The following is a 23,565-nucleotide window of genomic DNA, read 5'->3' on the forward strand; positions in this document are numbered from 1 at the left end:
AGCTAAACAAAATCAAAACCATACAGGAGAAACTGCTGCATGCATGTGACCAAGAACAAATGAGTTTGGGACAGCAGAAATCCTATAGATCACTTGTATTTGATAGATCACCTTCCCTCTAAATAGCTGTTAGGCAGTGCACTTAGGGCAATAAAGAGAAGAGGTACATCATTTGCTATCTTCTGATCATATACAAGTATTTGTCTTCTCCCCTCTGGTAAGATTTTGGTTATTTCAAAATGTAAGACATTTTTCTTTATGACTTTGGACTTCTCATTGTGACTTTGGAATCAGGATTTGACTTAGAGTAACAGCACTGTTCAAATAAACTAATATTCAGACAAAACTGGGAATGTATCAAAGATTTAATCTAAACAAGTTTCAAAATACTGTCAAATAGCCTTTGAAGTTAGATGAGATAAACATTCTTTGTTATTCTGGGGGAAGAAAACATTTTAGTTCTACAATGCAGGCAGTGCTTGAGCAAAAAAAAGAAAGGGAATTTTTTGGAGACATGTTAGGTAGAGAAGAGGTGGGAAAATAGCAGTACATCCTCTGTTTTCTGATTGCACTAGTGTGTCATTAAATAAAAAGATTATTATAATATATCATTTCTATTGATACAAAGAAGCATCTTTGTTTTACCTGCAGTGTTGAAATTAATCACAGTATTTTTTTGCTTCCTTTTATAGGTTGCCTTTTTGAAGATGTGAAGAACAAAGATACCTGTGTTGAAAACTGTTGTTAGATTTATTTTCAGGAGAAAAGTGTACAGATAACTTCCAATAGTGGGACTTTTAGAAGAAAATCCCCTGGCAATACAAAAGAAAATGGGTGTATTTTTCATATCTGAATGTGTTTCAAAACCAAAGACTTGACTTTTGTATCCAGTGCATTCTTAGATGTCATTGGAAGAGTGACTTACCTGTCACTCCTGTGACATCCAGCTGGGGTGACTGTTATCATGTCTTCACTGCTAAAAGGAAATTCCCTGTGTATCTTGTACTACCTTTACCAGTGTTTGATAGCAATGTATATATCCTTAGGAAAGTTCACAACTGGTAGCAAATGTTTTAAAATGTCATGGATACTAATGTGAGTTCTTTACCTTCTTTGTTCTGGTGAAGTTAGAAGTCCAACTTTAAAATATAAAATCTGGTTTTTGTAAAACTTGCATGTTTATCATGTATATTGTTTCTGCATTAAAGTTTGCCTCTCTGCTTGAGAGTGAAGGAAGACAGTTTCTGCGTACATCATATGATGTATGTTTTGAAGAATCAAGGTTTTATGGTTATTTGGAATAATAATTATTATTATTATTTCAAGGAGAGTTAACATACCCTTTACTCATTAAATGATCCTGACATAGGAAGTGATCCTACAAAGTGTTGGACACCTTGATTTTATACATCCAAAGACAAGGAGCTGAGGCCTCACAGCACCACTCTGGATATAATTTCTCAGTTATTATTTTCATTTTCAGTATTGAAGGAAGAACAAAATTATTCTGACTTTTGTATTCAGGGACTAAATTATCTAGCTCCAAGATATTTTGTCTATGCACCAATGTTGAGTCATTTTATGAATAAAATATTTTTTCTAAATTGGTTTGCCATTTGTTCTGCTTAATTTCTGTGACAGCTTCAGCTTCCCATGATGCCTTGAGAAGGCTGACCTAGAACAGAGGCTAGACAGTGTTAAAGAATAAAGTAGATATTTATTAAAAGGCTTTGATGGATATACCTTGGGCAGTACAAGAGCCTGGCCAGGGCTACACCCAGGATGAACCCAAAATGGTCACCGGTACAAAAAAATGGATGACCTGTCACGAGGTCTCACACTTTCGTAAGTTTTTGTTCATTTCCATGTTGGGGCTAATTGTCCAATTACACCTTCAGATTATGAAGTCCCATCCTTCTTGTTTGCTCTGTTCAGTCCACAATTGTTGATGCTCTTAGACCTGAAACTTGTATAGGTTGTCCTTGGTCTCAAGCTAGAAAAGGAATTGTTTTGTCCACCTACTCTGTGAAGAGAGCTTACTCACACTTAATATGAAGCTCAGAACTACACCCCTAGGCAGCAGAGTCTGGAAAAAATGAATGCTAAAACTTAAGGCATCATTTCTCTTCTTTAGAGGCTTGACAAGGCCTTTACCTTGTATTTGAGTCTCTATTTTAAGTATCTGCTAATAATAGGTACTTAGTAACAGATAAGTAACTATAGTAAACAACTAAAAATAACAAACATCTAAAAATAATTTATGTCTAACAACAGGTAAATACCTAAGTATCTAAGTATGACTGAGCAATTTGCAGAAGGAAATCATTCATACCACACCAAAATATTCCATCTTTAAAATATTTTGCAGCCTATGGTGCTGTGATTTGTGGCTCCAATGGTGGCTCCAACATCCACATTTTGACAGTAGCTGAACTTTCTTATTTCACACTCTGCACCCACTTTCCCCAGTAAAGAGGGGCAAGAACTTAGCGGGGGGACACAGCAGGGACAGCTGATCTGAATTGGCCAGGGGGATATCCTGTACCACACAGCATCAAACACAGCAGTGAAAGTATGGTAGAGGAAGAAAGGGGGCGAGGGGTGTCTCCCAAGTTTGTGGCTGCTCAGAGAATACGTGAGCATTGGTCTGTTTGTTGGAGGTGATGAGTTACTGCCTTTGCATTGCTTGGTTCCATTTCTGTTTGATTTTTTTTCCCCCTCTTCCTTTATTAAACTGTTTTTCAATTCTCAGATTTTCTTGCTTTTTTCTTCCTGTTCTCTGCCCCTTTTTTCTTCCTGTTCTCTTCCTGTCCCTGGGAAAAGAACGCAGGCATGACTGATGTTGGCTTGCTTACCTGCTGGCCAGAGTTGACCCACCACAATTGCAAGTAAAGTTGTGAAATTCCCAAAATAAAAAGAATTAATCTCTCTGTTCAAGCTGGCCTCCCATTTGGGGACATTTTCCTTCCCAATGTTCTCAGTGGTCACAGTTGCCTGTCTGTTTCAGCAAGGCAGGGCAATTTGACACATTCAGTGTCATTTTTCCCTTTCTTTGATTCTAGCTCTGAGACCTCTACTGACGTTTAACTAGTGAAATTACTGGAAAATATCAGACTACATATGATAATATATAATTGTCTCTGATGTCTTTCCATTTGAAAATAGATTAATTTGGCCATGTTCAGAAAACAAATGCTCGTGGGCTCTCCAGCTACCCGGCAATACATTATTCAGAACTCCTGTTTCTGAAGACAACTTTATTGGACCTTTTTTCTCCCCTCCTATTTTTTATGTCACATTTCCTACTGAGCCAGTAGTTCATTTGAGGTTTGACAGGTTCATTTGACATTTTCTTGAAATCTCTCTGCTTTATAAAAGCAAAACTTGGCCTTTGTTATCTTTGCAGTGAACCATGGGCCCTTATAAAGAATGGACTTATGTTCAGAAAGACTGTTGAGCTCCCCTCTCACTTCTTCTTTGACCCTTGCCTACTGCTGCTCTTGCCTCCATTTCTCCCTCTGTTAAATAGCAGAGTATTTTTTTTTGTTTCCTTATTAACATCAGCATTTTGAGAAGTAGTGTAATTGCAGAGTACAATTAGTTACTGTGTTATTTGCAGAGTTAGTGGTACGTCTTAGTCTAGCTTAAATGCCATGTTGGGATACAACCATAACAGAAAGTTTGTTTAGTTTTGAAGTGTGCAGACAGTAGCTCCATGAAGATGGAGAAGCAAGAACCAAGAGAGGGGCTGGCCTAGAAGCTGGGCCTTTACAAAACATTTGGTCCTAATTGCTTGCCCTCTCTCTCCTCCAGCATTTTTATCTCCTTCAGTCTGCATTTCTCACTGCAGAAGCTGTCTTAGTTTTTGCTTTCTGTAGTTCCACACATGATGTTAGTCTTGAAGTAATAATAACTAACCAATGATCACAACCTGCATTAACTGAGGTGTGCATTCTTTCCTAATGCAGTTACCAAATACTGTGGGGCACCAAGAAGATATTTAAAATGTTAGCTTTAATTCTTGTATGTTATTAGATTATAAAGCTGGCTATTGCTGTGGTGCAGAAAACATGCCTGTCTGTCAGACCAGTACTGTACTTGCCATTAACAACAGCAGACAGCAATATTGTTGCTGTCATTAATGGGTCATGAGACAATTGCATTTGTGTAGGGCTTGCTATTACTTGTTTAAAAGAGTGGCCATTTAACTGGAATAGTAAATTGGCATACCAGATTGAGTCCCAGTGGGGCTCTTTTAATTCCAAAATTACAGTGGCTTTCTTGCTTCATTTAAACCCTTGCTAGAGTAGGTTAGGATAAACTGAATAATAATAACAAATGGGTTAATCAGAGAGCTGTACTGGCCTTACCCTGTCAGTTGGAGGGCAAGTTCTAGTTTGCCTCCATCTTACTTTTCTATGTAGAGAAACTTTTGTATATAAGGAACAGCTTTAATTGAAATTTACAATAGATGATTCTGCTCTCAAACATACCGGGTTTAAATGCAAATGCTTCCCGGTAATTTTGTTTTGCTGCCTTCATCTTCGTTCCTCTCAAACATCACTTTGTGGTTTCAATTTTAGACCTTATGTATACTATCATTCCTCTCCTAGCTGATTGCTCTCCATTATGAATGACAGATGACTTGTTTGAGGTACTGCTTTAGCTCATCAACCTCATTCCTTTTGGTTTTCCTCCATGGGATTTTGCTACCATTGAATCACTGTCAAAGAAGCCCTGCAAAGTCTGCAGATGAACAAATTATAGAGACATTGAGCAACTCTTGTCTTTTGAAACAGCTTCAGTTTATTCCTTCAGAGCAGGCTGAGTTGCCTCATAGCAGATGGCAGGGAGCATTTGGCAATGAATATCAGGAATTCTGAAGGTCCCCATGAAAATGGCTCTGTAGCAACATCTGTGCCTTCGAATACCTGAGTGGGACTATGGGTGTTGAATAGCATGACATTTTTCTTGCTGTGGATAGCAATGGTGGGGTCCAGGTCTCACAGTTCTGTGGTTCTGTGTGTTTGGCTGGTGTTCTCTAAACATGGCAGTAGTGCTATTGTCTCACTGCCACAGGCTTTATTCCCAGCTAGTTGACTTACACATGGATTTTGCAGGTCAGTTCTGTGTTCTTAGTGATAGATACTACTTCTACCCTCTTATATTCAGTTATAATATAAATATCTATCAATTTGCCAGTGTAAATAGTAGAAAACTTTTTATTTCAAAATATTAAACATCTATAAGTCTATATTATGTGCTTTTAATAATTTCCTCAAGACTGCAAAGCATTTAATTTAATTTAATTCTTTAGTGGTAAGTGGGTTTTCTGTAGCACAGGCAGGATGGCACAGCTGCAGATGGGCTCTACCATGTCCTTGTGGCAGCACCACCAATGAGGGGCTTGTGAAACAGACTTTGCATCTTCATTACTGACATTGGGTTATTACAACCCTAGTGGGCTGGGCACCTTGTCTTTTACTATGTGTGTGTCCTCACTTCTGAATCTCTGACTGTATCATAAGACTCACGACTTTCCCATTAGCAACAAGGTCATTTTCTCAGCAGTGCAGCTGGGAAAAAAGTCCCTGTGTGGCCATCAGCTGAGTTGCACAGATCATCAGATGGCAGACCATCAAACAAAATAAAGCTGATGTAGCTGTCCTGAATTTAGTGGAGTTGTTGCCAATTTATATCAGCCAACGATGTTCAGTGTAACAGGAGGGAGATGGAGTCGCTTGTCTTCCCCTGTCAGTCCTGTTTCAGAATATAAAATTGGGTTGGCACATAGATAGGAACAGGGCTGACTATATCTGAGAAAAGCATGAAAACACATCTGGACAGATGGAGTCAGTTCCATCACTGAACCACCATAATTAGAGGGCACTGCGCAGCTCACAAGTGTTGTTCCTGCATGAAGGGGCATTGGCTGTAAAAAAAGCAGAGGAAAGAAATTCAGACAGTGCTCTATCAGCTCTGCATGATGGAGTCCTAGGTTAACAGGCTTATTGAGTATATCCATGATGCAATGGCTCTACTCTCAGCTTCTTTGTCAACCTCGTCAGAAGTTTCTAGTTTCTATCTGTGACTAACGGGAAGCATGACATGCAACAATCCAGTCATATATTTAGTGTAGGCTGTTTGCTCAGATTACTTGACTTGTCCTTTACTGGGCTTTGATTTATGTGGGCATAATATGAAAAGGGCAAGAACAATCCTTTGTCAGAGCTTTGAAAGAAAACTGAGGTAGAGGACAATTTACAGCTTGTGCTTTGTTGCTGGAAGGAGGTTTTGTGAGTTTGTTGGAAGAAATACTCTCAAACACGTGAAGCAAGATGAAAAAGCACTAAATTAAAAGCACCTTTTAAATGTATGGCTATTGGGAAGAAGATATGAGTTGCTATTTTAGTTGATTCACAGTAATTATTAAGATCATATTTTGTGGTTGAGATGCACAAAACCAGCTTGACTGTTGCAACCCCTTATCTCGGGAGCACAAAGAGCAGTGTCTGTTCCAATCCAGCAAGCACAGCTCTGGCACTCAGGCAGCTCTCTGGGCAGGTAAACAAGGCGTGAGCGAGCCCCACAGAGGAAGGACATCATGCAGCAGAGGGCTCTGAGATGCTGAGGAGGAAAATATATTAACAGCCTGCCTGAAAGAGACGTTTATTATGTCCTTAAAAGTTCTCTTTAGATTGCAACAGGCATATGAAGAAACATCTCTGTAAGCTGGGAGTTTTGGAATTGGCATCGTAATTTGTAAATAAAAACATATTTCCTAGGCTGTTTTTTTTCAATGATGTCATGAATGCAAAAGAACATCTTGTTGTACAGTAACACTGATTTATTTTGCAAATATTTCTAGTTACCTGTGGATTTATTAGTGAATGCATTACAGTCTATACCTTCCTTGGCTTCTAGATTTTGACACTTGCTTAGCAGTAATCATCATTTACACAAATGTATATTAGGTAGAAACTAATTGCAAGTTGTTATTACAGTTACCAGAATACTAGTAAATTAAGAAGACCTCAAACAAGCTGTTTGTTTTTTAGTGCATACATTTTAAAGTGGATTTTTGTGTCTTACCTTACTAGGCAGATGTTACATTATTAGAATTAATAATTTTTATTTTCTCTGTAGAATATAATTTTAAAGCATTTTTGTAAGACTGGAATTCAGAACCTATGAGAGTTTTCCAACCCTTAAACCCAACCTCCTCTTATAGATGTCACTCTTCCATATGGCTCTCTCTCATATGGCTACTTTCATATCCTGATCCACCCTAAAACTGATCAGTTCATTTGATTTTGGTATTTTCTGTCCTGCTGCCCTTACTGAAAACCTGGCCCAAAATCTCATTCTTCTGAAAGGAATCTTCAGATTTCTGAGGTAAGTGTATCCCCAGCTGTAGTGCACCTGTTTGTTGTTGTGCCCACAGTATCCTTTAATGTAGGCAGTTTCCTTCTTGGGTTCTTAAACCCTATTCTGTACTTAGGGAACAATTCTGTCTCCTCAATGTTAATTTTATTATTGGTTTCATTCCCAAAGATAAACTTGGCATTCTACCAAATTCTGTGTTTGTACCTGCATGAATTAATCTCCATTGTGTGGGAGTGAGCAAGTTGTGCTTGAGGTGTGCATCTTAGCAAAGAGACATTGATACTTTCTTACTTCTTTTGGGAATACCTCACCATGTATTTGTGAGTGCTTCTCTTTTTTCTCACATCTGCTGGAGGCTGGGTCACCCCAGCTCTTTTTCCCTTCCATTTCCAACTGTGGAGACCTAGAGAATGCCATTATTCTCTGGCAGAAGAATCTGATTACTTTGTAAGTGCATGATCTCATGCTTTGTGTGTTGATCCTTTCCTTAGTTTTTCTGATCCTCATCTTTATTTATGATGCTTCTGGCTGTCACATCAGCAAGTGCTCTTATAACATTTCTAGTGAACCATGTCACTCTACTATGGTCACTAGTGAACATGTTTAATAAGAACAGCTTATAGGCAGAACTACAATTCCCTCAAGCCATTTACTTCTCTTTTGGGTTTCTGCTGAGGAATTGAGCCTTGGAAGTTCATTTCAGACCTCAGCAGGAGTCAGGATCTTGATGCTGCCCTCCTGAGCCCTTTGCCAAGACTGATCTCCTAAGCAGAATCAGCCCTTCAGCTGTTATTGACACTCACTGGGCAGTACTTGTTCCTGACCATGCGTGAAAGACAAATGCTCTAGAATGGAGCCCCCGCTGTAGTAGAGAGGTGTTGGAGTATTATACACTTGAGCTATTAGGTAAAAACTGTAGATTATCTCATTCTTATTTAGCACTGGGTTTCTAGTCAATTTGGGGTTGCTTTGTTTTATTTTGTTTTGTTCCAGAGGGATTTGTTAATTTTGGTGTTTGGTACAAAAAGATTGAGACTTTAATAAGTAAATGCTCCTTAAAAAAATGCAGTGTTACACTCCATCCTTCTGCTGTGAGTACCAAGCACAGCCTGATGATAAACTGAGATCAAGTTATGAGAGTGGGAGCAAGACAAGGGTCATGTTATGGTATTGTCAATGGAAAGTGTTGCTGGTCTGAGCTTGGATGCTGGATGTCACAACTTTGATAGCTGTGTCTATAGCGTGGCTACAGGCAGGGCCTGGGCAATTCAGACTTTTCCTGCCTGAGTGTATAAACTCCCAAAGAGATATTTGACAGGCCTTAGACAGATCTGTGCTTGGTTTCTCCATATGTAATGTTATTTACATCGTGAGCTGATAATACCGCACTATCTGCTGGGTAATCTTTATTTAAGTGCCATCCCTCTGATCCGTCAGTGCGCGCTGCGGGTTTGTCAGCGCTGCCGTGTTGGAGCAGCTTTGTGCCTTCTGCAGCTCCGACAGCACCTCACAAGTGTGACCCACACGGTCCCTGGCTCTCTGCAGAAAGGAGCTGCAAAGTGTCTGATTCCCTGATCTTGTGGGGGTGAGCATGGAGCAGTCACTTCTTTGACTCAAACCTACAGCCTTCTTGGTGGCTCTGTTAGAAGAGGTGAGTGACAGAAGCATGCCTAGGAGCGGAAGGGGTTTGGATTTGCCATGGTCCAGAGCTCCTGTGTGTGGTCCCTCCATAAGTGAAGAGGCCACTGTGAAAAGTTTTTCTCCTATAGGAAGTGCAATAGCTATCCTGAGCCCAGGTTTTCAGGTGTCTCGAAGAGAGGACTTTGAGATCATGAACTTGATTCAAAGCTCCATGAGAGAGCAGCACAGACAGCAGCTGTTAGGTCACTGGCAAGTTTTATTCAAGTCTAGTTGGAAGGAACTTTTTTAATCTACAAGCTGTGTTTTAAAACATTTAGTATACACCACACAATTTTTGCCCTGTCACTTAATAGTGTTTCTCAAATGCAGGCTACACTGATCAGCCAAGGGCTGGTTGCTCTGTCCTCAGGATGTTCTGTGTTCCTCTGCCTCCATCCCCAGCTAGAAATGTTTTCTCTTGCTTAAGCCCATTTCAGGTGGCAACCCATGTCAAAGGAGCCTTGTTCAAACAAAAGCCTGCTAGGGCTAGTGGCATGGTTTTATGAGGGGAAGGAGAGATGGATGAGCAGAGTTCCTGAAGATTAGTAACATGGTTTATATATTATATCATGTTCTTTATTGCTCTAATACATACACAACAAATGCCATGTGTACAGCTGCAGAAGGTAAGCCAGGCTATTAAAAGTTATTAATTTAAAAATGGTCCTCTAATCAAAGATGATACAGTGATGAACAAGGGGACACATGCACACTAACATTTGATATTTTCTGCCTTGAAGTTTTAGTCACAAAATCTCAGCATGGGTGTTGGTGTATATGAAAAATGTTTTTGATTATTTAGAGGAAAGCAATAAGGAATTCTGAGATTATCATGTGTTTAGACACAGCCTCTGAAACAACTTCAGAGACCCGTCTCTCTAGGTCATTAACTGCACCTTGTGCATCTGATTTCATGAAGAACTCAAGATCAAAGGTCACATTCAAGCAGTCTGAATACTGACATCATTCCTTGATAATAAAGCACAATTTTGGCTTCTTTTCCTTGTAATGAAATGATGTTGCACACATTGCAAAATTATGGTAATTTTATTTTCCTGTAATTCATAAAGAGAATAATAGGCAAGCAACAATGCACTAGGGCATTTTATTAGGAAATTAAGGGTCATATTCTCCAGTTTTTCAGAATAGCTTTTCTTCTTCCCTCTGTGTTTTTGTTTTTTAGAATTGCATTGCTTTGGTACCATCTCACTTCTGCAAAAAGGCAATTTTGTTAAATGTATCCTCAAATGCACTGATGAAGTTATAACTGTTTGGCAAGGGCTTGGAGACAAAGATACTGCTGTGAAAAATGAGTCTTGTCAAAAGAAAACTGATTTGTGAGCACAGAATGTGGACAATGTGGTCAATGTTATATTATCCATTTGTCTCCCACTTTCAGGTATATCCACAATTCTGAGGTATTTTTTTAAGTATCAGGAGCATCTATATGGACTCTGTCCACCCTTCTTCACTGTCAAATTATATCAGAATAGAGATTTTTTTTCCATCTCTTCCCACTCTGGCTTTTGACCAGTGTAACTGGATATCCTGGGGCTTTGTGGCTGGCACTCTGGGATTTGGACACTTTGTTCCTCTTTGAGCATCTGCACCTGTCTATAGCTCTGTCTTTAATCTATGCCTACAAAATGTGAGAAAAGCACAGTCTAGCCTTGAAAGAGATATTCTGAGGAGAAACATATTAAAAGACTGTGAGTTTTAGGCTAAGCAGTCAGGGATTTAGTAGATGAAATATGGATTTGCTACAGACTGTTTCTAAAAGAAGGCTTATCTTGTTCCAGACTGAGAGTTGTGTGGCATTTTGGCACAAAAGTGGAAAGCTGTTGCTCCCAGTGTCTGCTAGGAGATCATATTATTTCCTTCTCTTAACTCCTAATGTGTTTACCCTGCCTTTGATTTATGTAGCCAAGAACAAGAAGTGAAGCCCTTACACAGGGGAGATAGGTAAATACTTGTATTAGTTCCTTGTGTGCCAGAGCTGTTAAAAGATAAATTTTCAGATCTTTAACTCATGGGATAGTGTTTCTAAAGAGGACACCTTAAACCTGTTTATATGTATTTATTAGTTTCACTAGTGTTTTATTTCTGTGCTGTTTAACAGCAGCTGATATCTTCCCAAGTTTTTCAAGATCACAGGGTGTTTGTTCTAGTTGCGGTTGTTCTTTCATAGAGATCAGAAGAGTACCTGGGCTTCTCCAGCAAACAGACTGCAGGTTTATGTTAGCCAATGAGCCAATAGCTCATGCAAGTCTAGGGAATTTTGCTTTTTGTTAAACTGCAGCAGCACAGTTATACTCTCACAGAGTTTTTAATAATGTAATATCCAGTCTTCTTAAAACATGTGCTGCTTGTTTTATCCTAATCCATCTGTTTGAAAAACAAACATTAAAAGGGTTACACAGTATGTGCATTGCTTTGATCACAGATTTGGAATTTCCTGCCTCCTATAAAGGAGCATGGATTAAGTGTAACTCTAGTCTAACACCCAGATCTAACATTTGCATGCAAAAGTGGGGACAGTCCTGTCTTTGCAAGGTATTCTGGGAGACCCCTTTTCCCAAGTGGAAAATCTGTACTTTAGACACTCAGATAAGTTGTCAGAGGTGTCCCTTCTTTTACAGGCAGCTGCTAAGACCTAGGAGGGATGCTGCCTCCCCTTGCTGCCACCGACAGAAGCATAAAGAGGGGACTTCTCAAGTATGTGCTATTTCTGTATAATCTGAGTTTCATCACAGGGCTGAGCATCCTACAGGTCATTTGGAAGGGTATGCAATATAGGAAGGTTTAACAGAGGTGCAGGCAGAGAAATGTCCTGTCCCTCCTAATACGTGGTATCAGACAAAATTTCACTTATTTGCTGATGTTGCCTTCCTACTTGGTAGCCCACAAGAGAAATAGCACCTGAAGAATAAGGCAGGGTCCAACAGCAAATACTGCATGAAACAGGGTAGAAAGCCAAAAGCTGAACTCTTTCAGTGAGCCCTGATGACTGCCTGCATTCTCACTAAATCCCTGCTCTCCAGGCTTTTTCCTTTCATGCTGTTCATGCACCATGCAAATGCTCTGATGTCTGTGCAACCTGTATCTCTTTTGTCAGCAGGAACACAGCCCTCTGACCTCTGAAAGCGACACCAGCTTCTCTGGGCAATTACTTTGGCCATTTTGTGCTAGAAATGGTCCTTTGGTACTGTGCTAAATTTAAAAATTATATGTTTTTAAATTACCCCGAAGGAAACTTTTAAAGGTAATAAGCAAGAGGTGAAGGAGATGAAGGGAGAAGAATTAGAACTAGATGTCAGGAGATGTTCTACACATGACAGAGCCACAACAACCTAACACCACTTTCTCTCTGGAACAGAAAAAGTCCTTCAGTCTGGCTCTGCTGTGTGACCAATGCAAAGGCAGTTTACATACAGCAGGAACAGACTCACTGACAAAGTTGTGAGGGGGTTCTAACTTCCAACATCCTTGTTCAACTCAGGCATCCAAAAGATGCACTGCAGAAGTCCCTGCAGACAAATCCTGCCCCACAGATTGTCACTTGTGTAGTCTCAGTGCTGAACACTTTCCCACCCCATGAAATGCAAGAGGGCTTTTGCTTTGCAAAGTTTTGAGTTGTTGCACTCTACCTGAAATTCCCCTGTGAGGGTTCATGTGGTCAGGGGTGAAGCTGAGCTTCCAGGCCAGCACATAGAAGGTGTGGAAGGCACGTGCTCCTGGGATGCCTTTCCTGTTTTTTTTGGAAGGAAGGTGGATGAGGAAGTTAATCAACATGGATCCTATTATGCTTTCTTAAAAACAGGAGTTTCAATTAAAGAAACACATGCTTAGGAAAGGTTAACAGACCCATGTGCGGCTTAAAAACTGAAACAAATACGAACACTTACAAAACACTTTTTAAATGTTTATAAAATGCTTTGTAAGTCAGAAAATGAAAAAGAAAATGGCATTGAAAACTTAATTAAAATATTGACAATTTCCTTACTAATGTAAGGAAATTCCAGTTGGAAAACGATTCAGTGTCAGAGGGGCATCACTGAATGCTGTTGGATATCTGAGCTCCCAGCTGACAAATGGTTTCTAATTTAGGGCCAAATTAAGCCCCCATTTGTACAAAGTAAAGCAACACAGAGTGCCCAGGCAGGTGCAAAGGAGAGCAGCTTTATTGCAAAACCCAGGCCTTTTTTAAGCAGAGGCCTTTATCAGTTACATAGTTTTAAATCATAACCTAGTTCAACCAACCAGCATACACCACGATGTGAACACATAATGGTTATATAACTTGTTTTTCTATCTCTAATTCAGCTGTGTCACTTTCCCATAGTCCTCTTCTACTTAGCCAAATATCAGGCCTGAGCAGGATTCTACAAGGGTAACAAGGCCCTTATTTAATAAGGCGTAGCTTATATGCAACACCCATTTATGCCAGCATGTGTTCCCAGGAACTCTTTTCACTTCATCAGTGCACTTGAGTCTTATCCCTAGGTAGCTGAGACCATAAATGAGCCCTTATGAAGCTTTTTGCTACTGAGAATTCTTTCAGAGCCTCATCATTATTTAAGTTCTTTCCTGAATAATGAACAGGCAAGACACAGTAGGCAGAAAAGACTGACAGGCGTGGATGTGCTGTTATAAAACCATGAAATGTCCTAAAACTTGATGATTCTGACTCTATTACAGATAACACTCTTAAAATTAGTCCTTACTGTTTACTTCCCACGTTTCAGTCCCATAAACATTGAGAATCCAGAAACTTCACGTTATTAAGGCGCTGAATGGACCTGATGACAACACATATCACTCTGTTACTCAAGTGGAAGCTTTTCAAAATTGCCTTTCAGTGACTTCTTTCCAAGCCTGGGCAGAACAGGTCTTTACAGCTGACATTTGTGTGGCTTAGGAGAGATGTTACCTGTGAGTGTGACCTGCAGGCAGTCCCTGTTATGGGCACGTCTCTCGTGGTTGCCATGATAAATGATGTTATGCTGGCTAATTAAATCAATGCACCTCATTAATGCCTTGCAGCTTCTGAATTCCTCGTCACTCTCTAGTCCCATGGAACACTTTCCATATCTACTGTTCTCAGGCTGATATGCAATTTTTTGGCACTTCTTTCTCTGCAGAGATACAGCAATTCCAGTACTCTCTATCTGAAAGTGAGTTTGAGAAGTGTCTTTAGTACATTCAGTAAGAGAATAGTTGAAAGGGAACCGGTAGCACCTCCTGCTTCCCCATTAAATTTGTTTTCACTATTTCACAAATGAAGACCCTTCTGCATCTTTTGGACTTAAGCTAAAAAATGGAAATAACTTTTTTATTATTATTTAATGTGTTGGGAATTGTGTTAACACGGGGAGAGAGCAGCTGCTGAGAGATGTTACATGAAAGAATGTAAAGAATCCTACAAGGATTTTAACTCTCTTGCAGCACTGACAAGGATCTGAGTTAGGAATATGGCAGAAAATATTGTCCCCAAGTCTACTGTGTGTCTGTGTCTATGCTTGCACTTAATAGGGAGCCTTTTTCTGATCCCTTCTTGACTTTTGCCATCTATTGAATACATAATTAAAAGAGGTTAAAAACCTTCACCCCAAAATCTCCCCGTTTTTCCACAAAACTAGTAGTGTAAGTGTCTATTGGAATATGTTAATTCTCTTTGCAATTTTAATTTTCCTCCCCTTTTTTCCCCCTCCCAGTAAATCATGGCCATCATACCACCTCAGGATGAAAACAAAAATAATTTCGTGTTTTGTTACTTTAATTTTTTTCCCCTTTTTCTTCAATCTTTATTTACAATGTTTTTTCACAGGAAAAAAAAAAAAAAGGAAGATGAGTTAAGCATTTCTCTGGAAGAAATTGGAGGAAGCACATTTCTACAACAGCTAACTGAGCAAGAAGAAACAAAAAAGAGCAACTGCCAATGTTTTAGCCAAACCTAGCAGCAACCCATGTCTGAGCTGCTTGCTATAATTCTAGTGCATGTTTTAGTAGAGGTAAAGGCACATTGGTTTGAATGCACTGAATGTCAGTAATTCCCAAACAGAGGGCTGTCTTCTTGGCTGTGGGCAAACACCAGCCTTGACTGGGACTCTGTGGAACTGCATTTGATCATCACACTCCAATGCCTTTATGAATGGGCCTGCCCCCATCCATGCCAGGGTGTAGGAACAGAGCCTGGCTCCTCCCTAGGGCTCCCGTCTTGTCCTGCTTGATTGGAAAGAGACAAAGGAAGGTTTCTGGAGTAGAACCTGGGACAAAATCTCTCCCCTGCACCTTTAGAGCCACTAACTCCAGACTCAATAGCTGTGCTGCAAGAGGGAAGGGTGAGAAATAATCAACCTGACCTGCAGAACAGACTGGAGTGTGACCAGGGAAAACACTGGGACAGCTACACCCACAGCATCTTGCTTAAAGGTTTGCCCAGGAAGCCTTTTTCAGGTCACTGAAATCTGCTTTCTCCTGACCCTGCAGCTCTTATGCAGGACTTTTTGCTGCCTTCCTTGCACTATCTATAGTAGGTATGTTAGTAAAGGCCCTGGATGTAAAAGAAGTCCTCAGGTTGTGTTGCTTCATCTACCACTAATCTGTCACATCATGGTTTGTCCTGCAAGAATCTGGGCTGCATTCTGAAATCCAGCTCATTATTCAGAGGTGATACAAGAGCTTTCACCTGTCCTGTTTCTGCAGCTAATAGAGCTGTCAGCTCCTCTGTCATTCCTTGTCATCCCATCCAGAAATACATAGAATGCCTTAAAGGAAACAGGTCATCCTGAGAGTGACTCTTGAAATAATTGACCCTTATTCAAGTGTACATACAAAACAGTTTGGACTTTCCCCTTCAATTGCAATTTGTATTTGCCTCTTGTTCCATAGAGAGTTAATGTGGATTGGAAATATGACATTTGTCAGGAAAATATCTGTTACAGGTGCCAAAGGCTGTTCTTTTGTCTGTGCTTTGAGATATTTTCATGCCTGTTTGGAAGAAAGGCTTTCCTCTCTGTCTCCTTCATTTGCCTTAAGCCCAGCATTACCATCTCATTCAAGAGATGATAATGACTGTGTTCACTTGTTGCACTGGATGTTTGTGCCAAGGATATTTATGAATGTTCTAGCTCATTTTAAATTCAAACTTCAGTGCCTGGAGACACTTTTGTATGAAAAGCAATTGAGTCACCATAGCAGGGAAGGAAGGTTCAGCAGGTAAAGTGGCACTCAGTCAAGAAGGTGCTTGTTGGCTAGTAAAGTACAGGGGGTGACAGCTGCTCTGACAAAGTGACATTTGCATCTCCAGAGAAGTGAGACTTCTTAATTTAACTGGAGAAGTGTCAAGATCATCTGCTGAGTAAGTTAAAAGGAAGTAAGTTTCAGATAGAAAGACAGAAAGTTTCTAAAGGAAAAAATAAATCTGCTCAGAGCCCCTGGAAAGAAGATTAGTTAGAGATGGTGGTGTGGAGGAAAGGTTTTTCTCTAACAATTGCAGTTTGTGACATATGGCATGCAGGGAGACAGTGTCCCTGACATGTCTGAAGACTACCTGCAGCAAAGAAGGAGGAGATGGAGTAAAAAGGACCTTTTATATTTTCTCTTGTAAGTAGGCTGATTATAGCCTTCTTTATTATGCCTTAAAACCCTTGCTGCTGCAGTGTCTATTTTGGATGCTGTAAATAAATGTTCCCACTTGGATTTTGCTTTAACTCAGATGGAGTTAAAGCATTTGGTTAAACAAGATGTTCCTTGCTGAAGGCTGCCACAGCCCTAATAGGCAACTGGGGAAGTGGTCACCTAGAGGTGAGGAGGTGACATCCCCTCTTCCCACAATGAGGGCTCCTAGCAGGACACTGATGAGCATTCCTAAATCTCGGTGATCTTGTGGGAATTTGTCACCCGTGCACTTGAGTCATGCTGTGTTTTTAGTCCTCTTTGAAAGAGTGAGCCCCCCTGATAAGAGTGAGCTTATCTTTCTCCATTTCTTTCTGCATTCATGAGCAGCTCCTGGTGTGCTGGGGGTACAAGCAGTTTACCAGCAATTATGTCAGAACATTTGCTAGCATCTTACTCTGACTTCTAAATCCTAAAGCAGCAAAGGGAATTCTTGCTGCCATCTCCAAAGCAAGTCAACAAAGGCATAGATGTAATAACGCATGCACCTAAGTATTTACCCGGCTTTTTTCACATTCCTCTTTTTGTTTTCCCAAGCAAAAAGCAGCACTCCCTAGCAACCATATTAAGGCTGAGGGCACACTGAAAGCTAGCCTGACAAATGAAAGTGAAATGCTGCGGCATGTGGGACTGGTGGAGCAGCCCTGTGGAATTACTAAGCCCAATTGTGCATAGCCCCACTGGGCTGCTTCCCTGGGGGTCCCAGGGATGGGAAAAATGCAAGCAGCCACCTAATCTGGTGAGCAGGAGGTGCTTCAGAGACAGGCTCCTGTGTCTTAGCAACTCGGAATCCTTTCCCAGAGTCAAGTGCTGTGCTTTCTTCTTCTTTTTTTTTTTTTTTTTTTTTTTTTTTAACAAGAAAGTTGTAGGAACATTAAGCTTACTTCTTAACAGGAATGAAGACATGAAAGTCCCAGTTTTAAAAGCTGACCAGGTGGACAGGGCACTTACCTGGGCTGCAGGAAGCATGGATTCAGATCCTACTTTTGCCTGAGGGGATCTGACCATCAGTATGTCAAGAATAGACTCATCATCAGGACGGGATATCTAACACAAGACTGCCTAGTGGTGTCATCTCAAGAATCAGTGCCAGTTGTTTAGTTCTGCCCTCTTCTCCATGCCCCTGTGATGGCTTTCTGACCACACAGCACACTGCTACAATTCACAAAGCAGGAGACATTCACCTTGGTTTAGTTGCTTTATCTTCTTCTGGGAGAAAACTGGAGGGCGAGGGTGCTGAAAAGCAGGACTTTGTTCCTTGAGTATCAATTGGACTGATCCAGTTGCACCTTTTATAATCTCACCTGTCAAAGCTGCTCACTCGACATCTCACAGAACTGTAAAATGTACCCTGAACTTGATAAAGACTCTCTAGCTCTCTAAGTCTCTATTTCTCTACAGTTGAAATGCTTATCTATAAAAGGTGAGATATGGACTTTCTTCTCTTGCCATGTGTTTCCCACTGTGTTGTTTTTTTTCCACTTGAAATTGTACTGAGCACATTTCAGTTGCATGCGTGTCACATACAGTAAAACTGAGATTCTGCAGCCTTAAATAACTGACCAGGGTTCTCAAGCAGAGAAATGTAGGACTGACTGTGTTTTGATTCCCCCTGTGTAATCTTCAGTTAGTAGGGCAGCTGAGCACTCCCTTCCAAACTCAATAACATGTATAATTTTGAGGGACTTTGGCAAATGTCCTGGTTGCCTGCCCGTGGTGTGGCTTCCCACATCACTCATGAGTACTGAGCTTGATAACAGATAGCTAGAATTCTTCATATTCTCATCTGGCATTCTGTGCTCCAGTGGCTTTTCCTAGCAATAAATGTTATTGAAAATGTATCAGCCCTTGGAGGAGATGCATAGGAAAATAATAAGGTGAAGTAGGTGTCAAATGTCTAGCCAAGATGATATTAATACCAATCCCCACTAAATAAAGTGTCAAATTTGTCAGTGTGACCATCAGGCAGGGAAGTTAAAAGGTTAAAAAGCAATCAGTGTAGCTAACTTCTAAGTATATCTTCCAGTTCTTATAAAAAATGGTTGTCATTATTCTTGGGGATCTTTATAGCTAAAAATTAAGAGGCTATATAAATACCAGATTTTTTTTCTCCAGAGTTTTTAGTGCCAGTGAAAAATTCCAGTTATCCAGATCCATTAGTTTAGGTAGAGGCTGAGCATTAGAGAGCCACATTCTATCCCCCCCTCTATGCACTATTTAGAAGTTTGAGTGATTCAGAACATCCACTGCCTGGTGTCCATGGCTGAGGCATATTAGACAGCCAATGCCTAAAATAATTTCAGTGTCCATGACAGGCATCCATAGCAGGATACTTGAATTCAGCCCTAAGTATTTTTGAAGATTTTGGAATCCTTACAGGACACCCAATTTGTTACTTTTTTGGTTGGAAAAAATTTTGGAGTTTTATTTGAAGTAATATGTGGTAGAACTATGAAGGACTAACTTGTCTAGTCACTGAGACTGGAAATATTAATATGCCCAAGGGTAATAAATCCTATTGGGTTACTTTACTTTGGAAATGGGAATTGAGCACATTAAACCTTAGTCCTCTTGTTTTCTACTACCTTGTTTCTTATAATTACTCAACTTAGTCTTACCAAACTTGCCCAAAATTGCATGGTTACACTCAGCTATTCCACAACTGACTGCTCTCCATCAGGGCACAGTCCTGATTTGTTATTAAACCTATGCTTATTTTATTTCCTCATTTTTGTTCTGTTTTTTTTAAAGGATATGCAGCTGAAATAATAATATTTCATTAGTACTGGCATTAAATGGAAATTGCCAGATTTTAAATAATCAGTTACTGAAGCAGTATAAACTCTGTTTCAGGACACATGTCTTGTATATAAGCAAATAAGTTGCACTATAGCAGCCAAATTAAGGATTTTAGGAACTTTCTTTTGAATGTTCTGACTTCTGTTGAAAACAAGACAGAGTACATCTCTCATACAGCATAGGAAAGCTTGTGTTCCTTAACAAAGAGAGTTTACTCTCAAAAAAAACCCCATTATCCAAGGTAACTTAGGGACTCCATGTATTTCTGCACTTGATTCCCTACAGCATATACATATTTTATATGCTATAAATCTTATCTTTGCCATATATATGTGTGCTATATAAGTTATATGTGCTACATGTTATATATGCTATCTTAGTATATATAAAACTATGCAAGAGTTAGTAGATTCCACTCAGACAGTGAAACATCAGGTAATAATATCTGTATATTTAGGCTCAAAGGACTTGTCAGAAATAAAGATAGTCTGGAGCATAATATAGTCAAGTTCAATTTGTTCTTGGTAAGGTGACTCCAAATTATATTAGAGCCTGGGTGGCAGCTCCTGAGGCAGTCGCAATAACAACAGTTTTATCAGCACTCATTCACCATTTTCAAGAACAAAGGTTAATAAACAGGAGATAGAATATTTATTCTAATATAGGTCCCTGGGGTACTAAGTCATCTTTAATGAGAAATGAGGTAATTACCAGTTCTGTCACCTTTCGTCTCTCAAATACACTTGAAACTGTTTAATATGAGGCCCATGTTGTTCAGCAGAAAATAAAGACTTAGGAATTATTGTAAAGCGTTTCAGTATTAGTATATTAATCTAAAGACAGTGAAGCTGGAATATCAAAGTAAATATGTCAAGACAATTTGAATGCCTTTCTTAAATCAGAATGGAGTGAGATGTCAGGACAAAAAAACCTCCAAAACCATCAGTTGTTCTGGTCTGTCATCACCACAATCATCACAGACTCAGCTCCTCAAATTAGAGGTATTTTGGGCTTAAAATGGAAAGCATAGGGAAAGAATTGGACTGTGACAAATTTTGGAAGGAAGCATTTCTAAATTTGCATCACCTGCCTTATATGCAGAAAGCTTGTGTAGGATAAGATTGGCTAGGATGAAAATAAGTCACAAAATAATGTTTGAGAAGAAAGAACAAGGAACAACTACAGATAAAGGAAATACAGACTTCTGGAAGGCTGTAATAGTAATTTTCACTTGCTTTACTACATTTTCTGGATCAAAGGTTCTTGAAGTGGATTTAAGTGCCTTTTTGCAATGTCAGAGCAGTGGAAAGGAGATACAGATGTAGATTAGAACCACGTTCTGCAGAATTAGGTTATGGAAAGATAATTGCACAAACAGCCTTCATCCATATGCTGTGCAGGGCAGGCAGGATTAAAATGACCCAAGTTACACGAGGCAAAATGAATAGTGGCTCTCAGGTTCCTGGTGGGGCAGGGACACGGCCTTCTGGAGCTCCATCCACCTCTGCACTTTAGAGAGCCAGAGCAGCAGAGACATGGGGCTGCTGGGCTGGGAGTGGGACTCCAGGCTGGACCCCAGCTTTGGCTTCCCCTCAGGTGAGGTGGGTCAGGGGGATGAAGATGACACAAAATTGGGTGCAGTGAGTGGTATGCCAGATGTTGGTGCCACCAACATTCACATTTGGAAGCAGCTGGACTGGCTGCGGAAATGGGCTGGAAGGAACATCATGAGGTTCAACACAGAGAAGTGAAATTCTTGGGTGGAGAGGCAAGGGTGCTGGTGGAATGGCCAAAGGACACAGAGGGCTGAAGAGAAGGGAGAAACAGGACATGCAACATCCAGCTGAGGAAGGGCAACTGGCTGAAGATCTGGGGAAACAGCATCTAGCAGGCCCCTGCCTTTGGAAGAGGAATAAACATGACTGTGAGAAGAAGATATGAAAATGTCTTGGCAACAGCAAGAGAAAGGCCTGGATGGTGCCCTGCTGTAGCCTGTCAGTGGTCACCCCTGTATCTTTGCAAAGGCATTATGGGGGTCAGTGACTTTCCCAGCCTCATGCCCCAGCCCCTGGGAAGGAGAGTTTCAAAGGGAGCAGTGGGGACATAAAGCACCCTTTGAAAATTCAGGTGTATTTCCACAAATAAGTTTTGTGGTGTGCTTTTTCCCCCACCCCCCCAACAACCCCTCTCCCTCCTTCTGTGATCCCCCCACCACTGCTCCCACTTCATGTAAACATTTATTTAGCTTTAAAAAGTTACTGGCAGATGGCTGATGAGGTTGTTCCCAGGTTATAGTTGCTAAGCCAGCTCCAGGCTTGGTTCATTACTGAGTAATTATGGCTTTGCATCTTCTTGTTTGCTATTCAATAATTGTCCTCTTCAGTGAAAGTGCCTATTGACCTGAATAAAATATAATTGTGTCTCCCATCGACTTTCAACTTTTTTAAAGCATTTCTCCACTGAATTGGCTTTCTCCAATAATGATCGTGTTTGTTATGGATTTCCCTGACAACATAACAGTATGGAAATAAGCATTTGTACTAATCCTTTCTGCTTCAGTTCTAATATGCAATAGTCATTTTTACATCTACAGTCACTGCCCTGCATTCCCTTCAGTGTGGAGGTGAAACTGCTCCTCAGCATCACTAGCGCATCTCAGCTTTGTGTCTCACAGCTTCTCAGAGCTCCCTGTCCCATAAGGGGAAGGTGCTGAGGCATCTGCAGTAGGTTGGCGCCTGCTTTAGGCCTCCTCCATAAGACAGCTTCCAGAAGTGCTAGCACTAGTAAATCCACTTAAAAACTAGGACTACAGACTCTGATCCATCCACTTTCCTTTCTCATTTGAAAGTTTGGGAAGCTCCCAAATCATGAAAATCTTGGGAGTGTATTGTTCCTTCTCTCATCGTGGTGCAGTAGCTTGGGAGCAATTGGGGAATTTACCTCTAGGGAAGTGGTACAGCAAACTCCCAGGTAACTTCTTGAATTAGTACCTTCTCCATACTGAAAAATCAGCAGGTTTGTTCAAAACTGCACTGTACAGTCCTGCACAACTAACTACTGCTGTCAGTGATCCCTTTTACACCTTGAGAAAACTGCACACAGCACTTCTGAATGTCATTTGATGTGGTATTATTACACTAATACACAGGAGAAAATTTTCAAGAGTACTCCATGCAAGTTTAGCTGTTTTGTTACAATTAATGAATTAATTGATGTTCTTTCAGGCTCATGAGATTTTAGTGCAGCACAATCATTTACATGTTTAGAAGCAGAGAACATAAAAATAAAATGAAAATAACTTTTTTTCCTCCAAACCTTATGATTTTAGTTTTTATTTAAAAGACTATAAATAATTTCTGCTAAGAACAACAAGTTACTAAAAAAACCAACACATTAGGTCAAAATATTTTTAAACTTTGCAGGATAGTCACTTGGTGCAGGGACTTAAATATTTAGTTTCAAATTCCAACATATGCTTGTTCCACTTGGAAAGCCTCTGTAAACAGTTCCAATTACTGCTAATTGATTTAAATCTCAGAACTCAGTAGGAAATCACAGATGTTAACTTCTAAGCAATGCACTAAAACTTCCTGAGTTTCTCACAAAAAGATTTTGGAGTAATTGCAAAATATCTTTCTGAGGTACAGGGATTATATGAATTTGTTCCGGTGAGAGCTGTTACACAGAAAGCATTGATGTTAAGCTTGTAAGACTGTTAAGGAAAATAACTTTATATTTGTTTTGAGACCTTCACCCTCTAGAAGACTGAAAAAACCTCTAATGCTTTTGTACTGCAAAGAAGAGAGAAACTCTTTCTTTTTTGGACACCAATGGAAAATTAGAAAAGAGAAACTCATTCTTTTTTGGATGCCCATGAAAGATTTCAGAATCCTTTAAAAAGAAAGGTGACCGTTTTCTTGAAAAGCTGAAAAAAGACGTGGCAGAAAGACCTGAAAAAAATCTAGTCAGCAGAAAATAAGTCTCCTGAACTGGTGTGCAATGCTGAAGCTTAAGTTATAGGAC

At 40.1% G+C, this 23,565-nt stretch overlaps 1 protein-coding gene across 3 annotated transcripts in view; it reads left to right on the forward strand.

Moving 5' to 3' along the window:
* UBE3D (ubiquitin protein ligase E3D) overlaps positions 1–1,604 on the forward strand; it is a 76,730-nt gene extending 75,126 nt beyond the window's left edge. For all 3 annotated transcript variants that reach the window (XM_074538318.1, XM_005485938.4, XM_005485937.4), the window contains one exon: positions 693–1,604. In XM_074538318.1, coding sequence (XP_074394419.1) covers positions 693–713 — 21 coding nt within the window. In that variant the 3' untranslated portion in view covers positions 714–1,604. The remainder of the gene's footprint in view (positions 1–692) is intronic.
* The last annotated feature ends 21,961 nt before the right edge of the window (positions 1,605–23,565 follow it).

This window comes from Zonotrichia albicollis, chromosome 3 (assembly GCF_047830755.1).
Source record: "Zonotrichia albicollis isolate bZonAlb1 chromosome 3, bZonAlb1.hap1, whole genome shotgun sequence".
Classification (NCBI taxonomy): domain Eukaryota; kingdom Metazoa; phylum Chordata; class Aves; order Passeriformes; family Passerellidae; genus Zonotrichia; species Zonotrichia albicollis.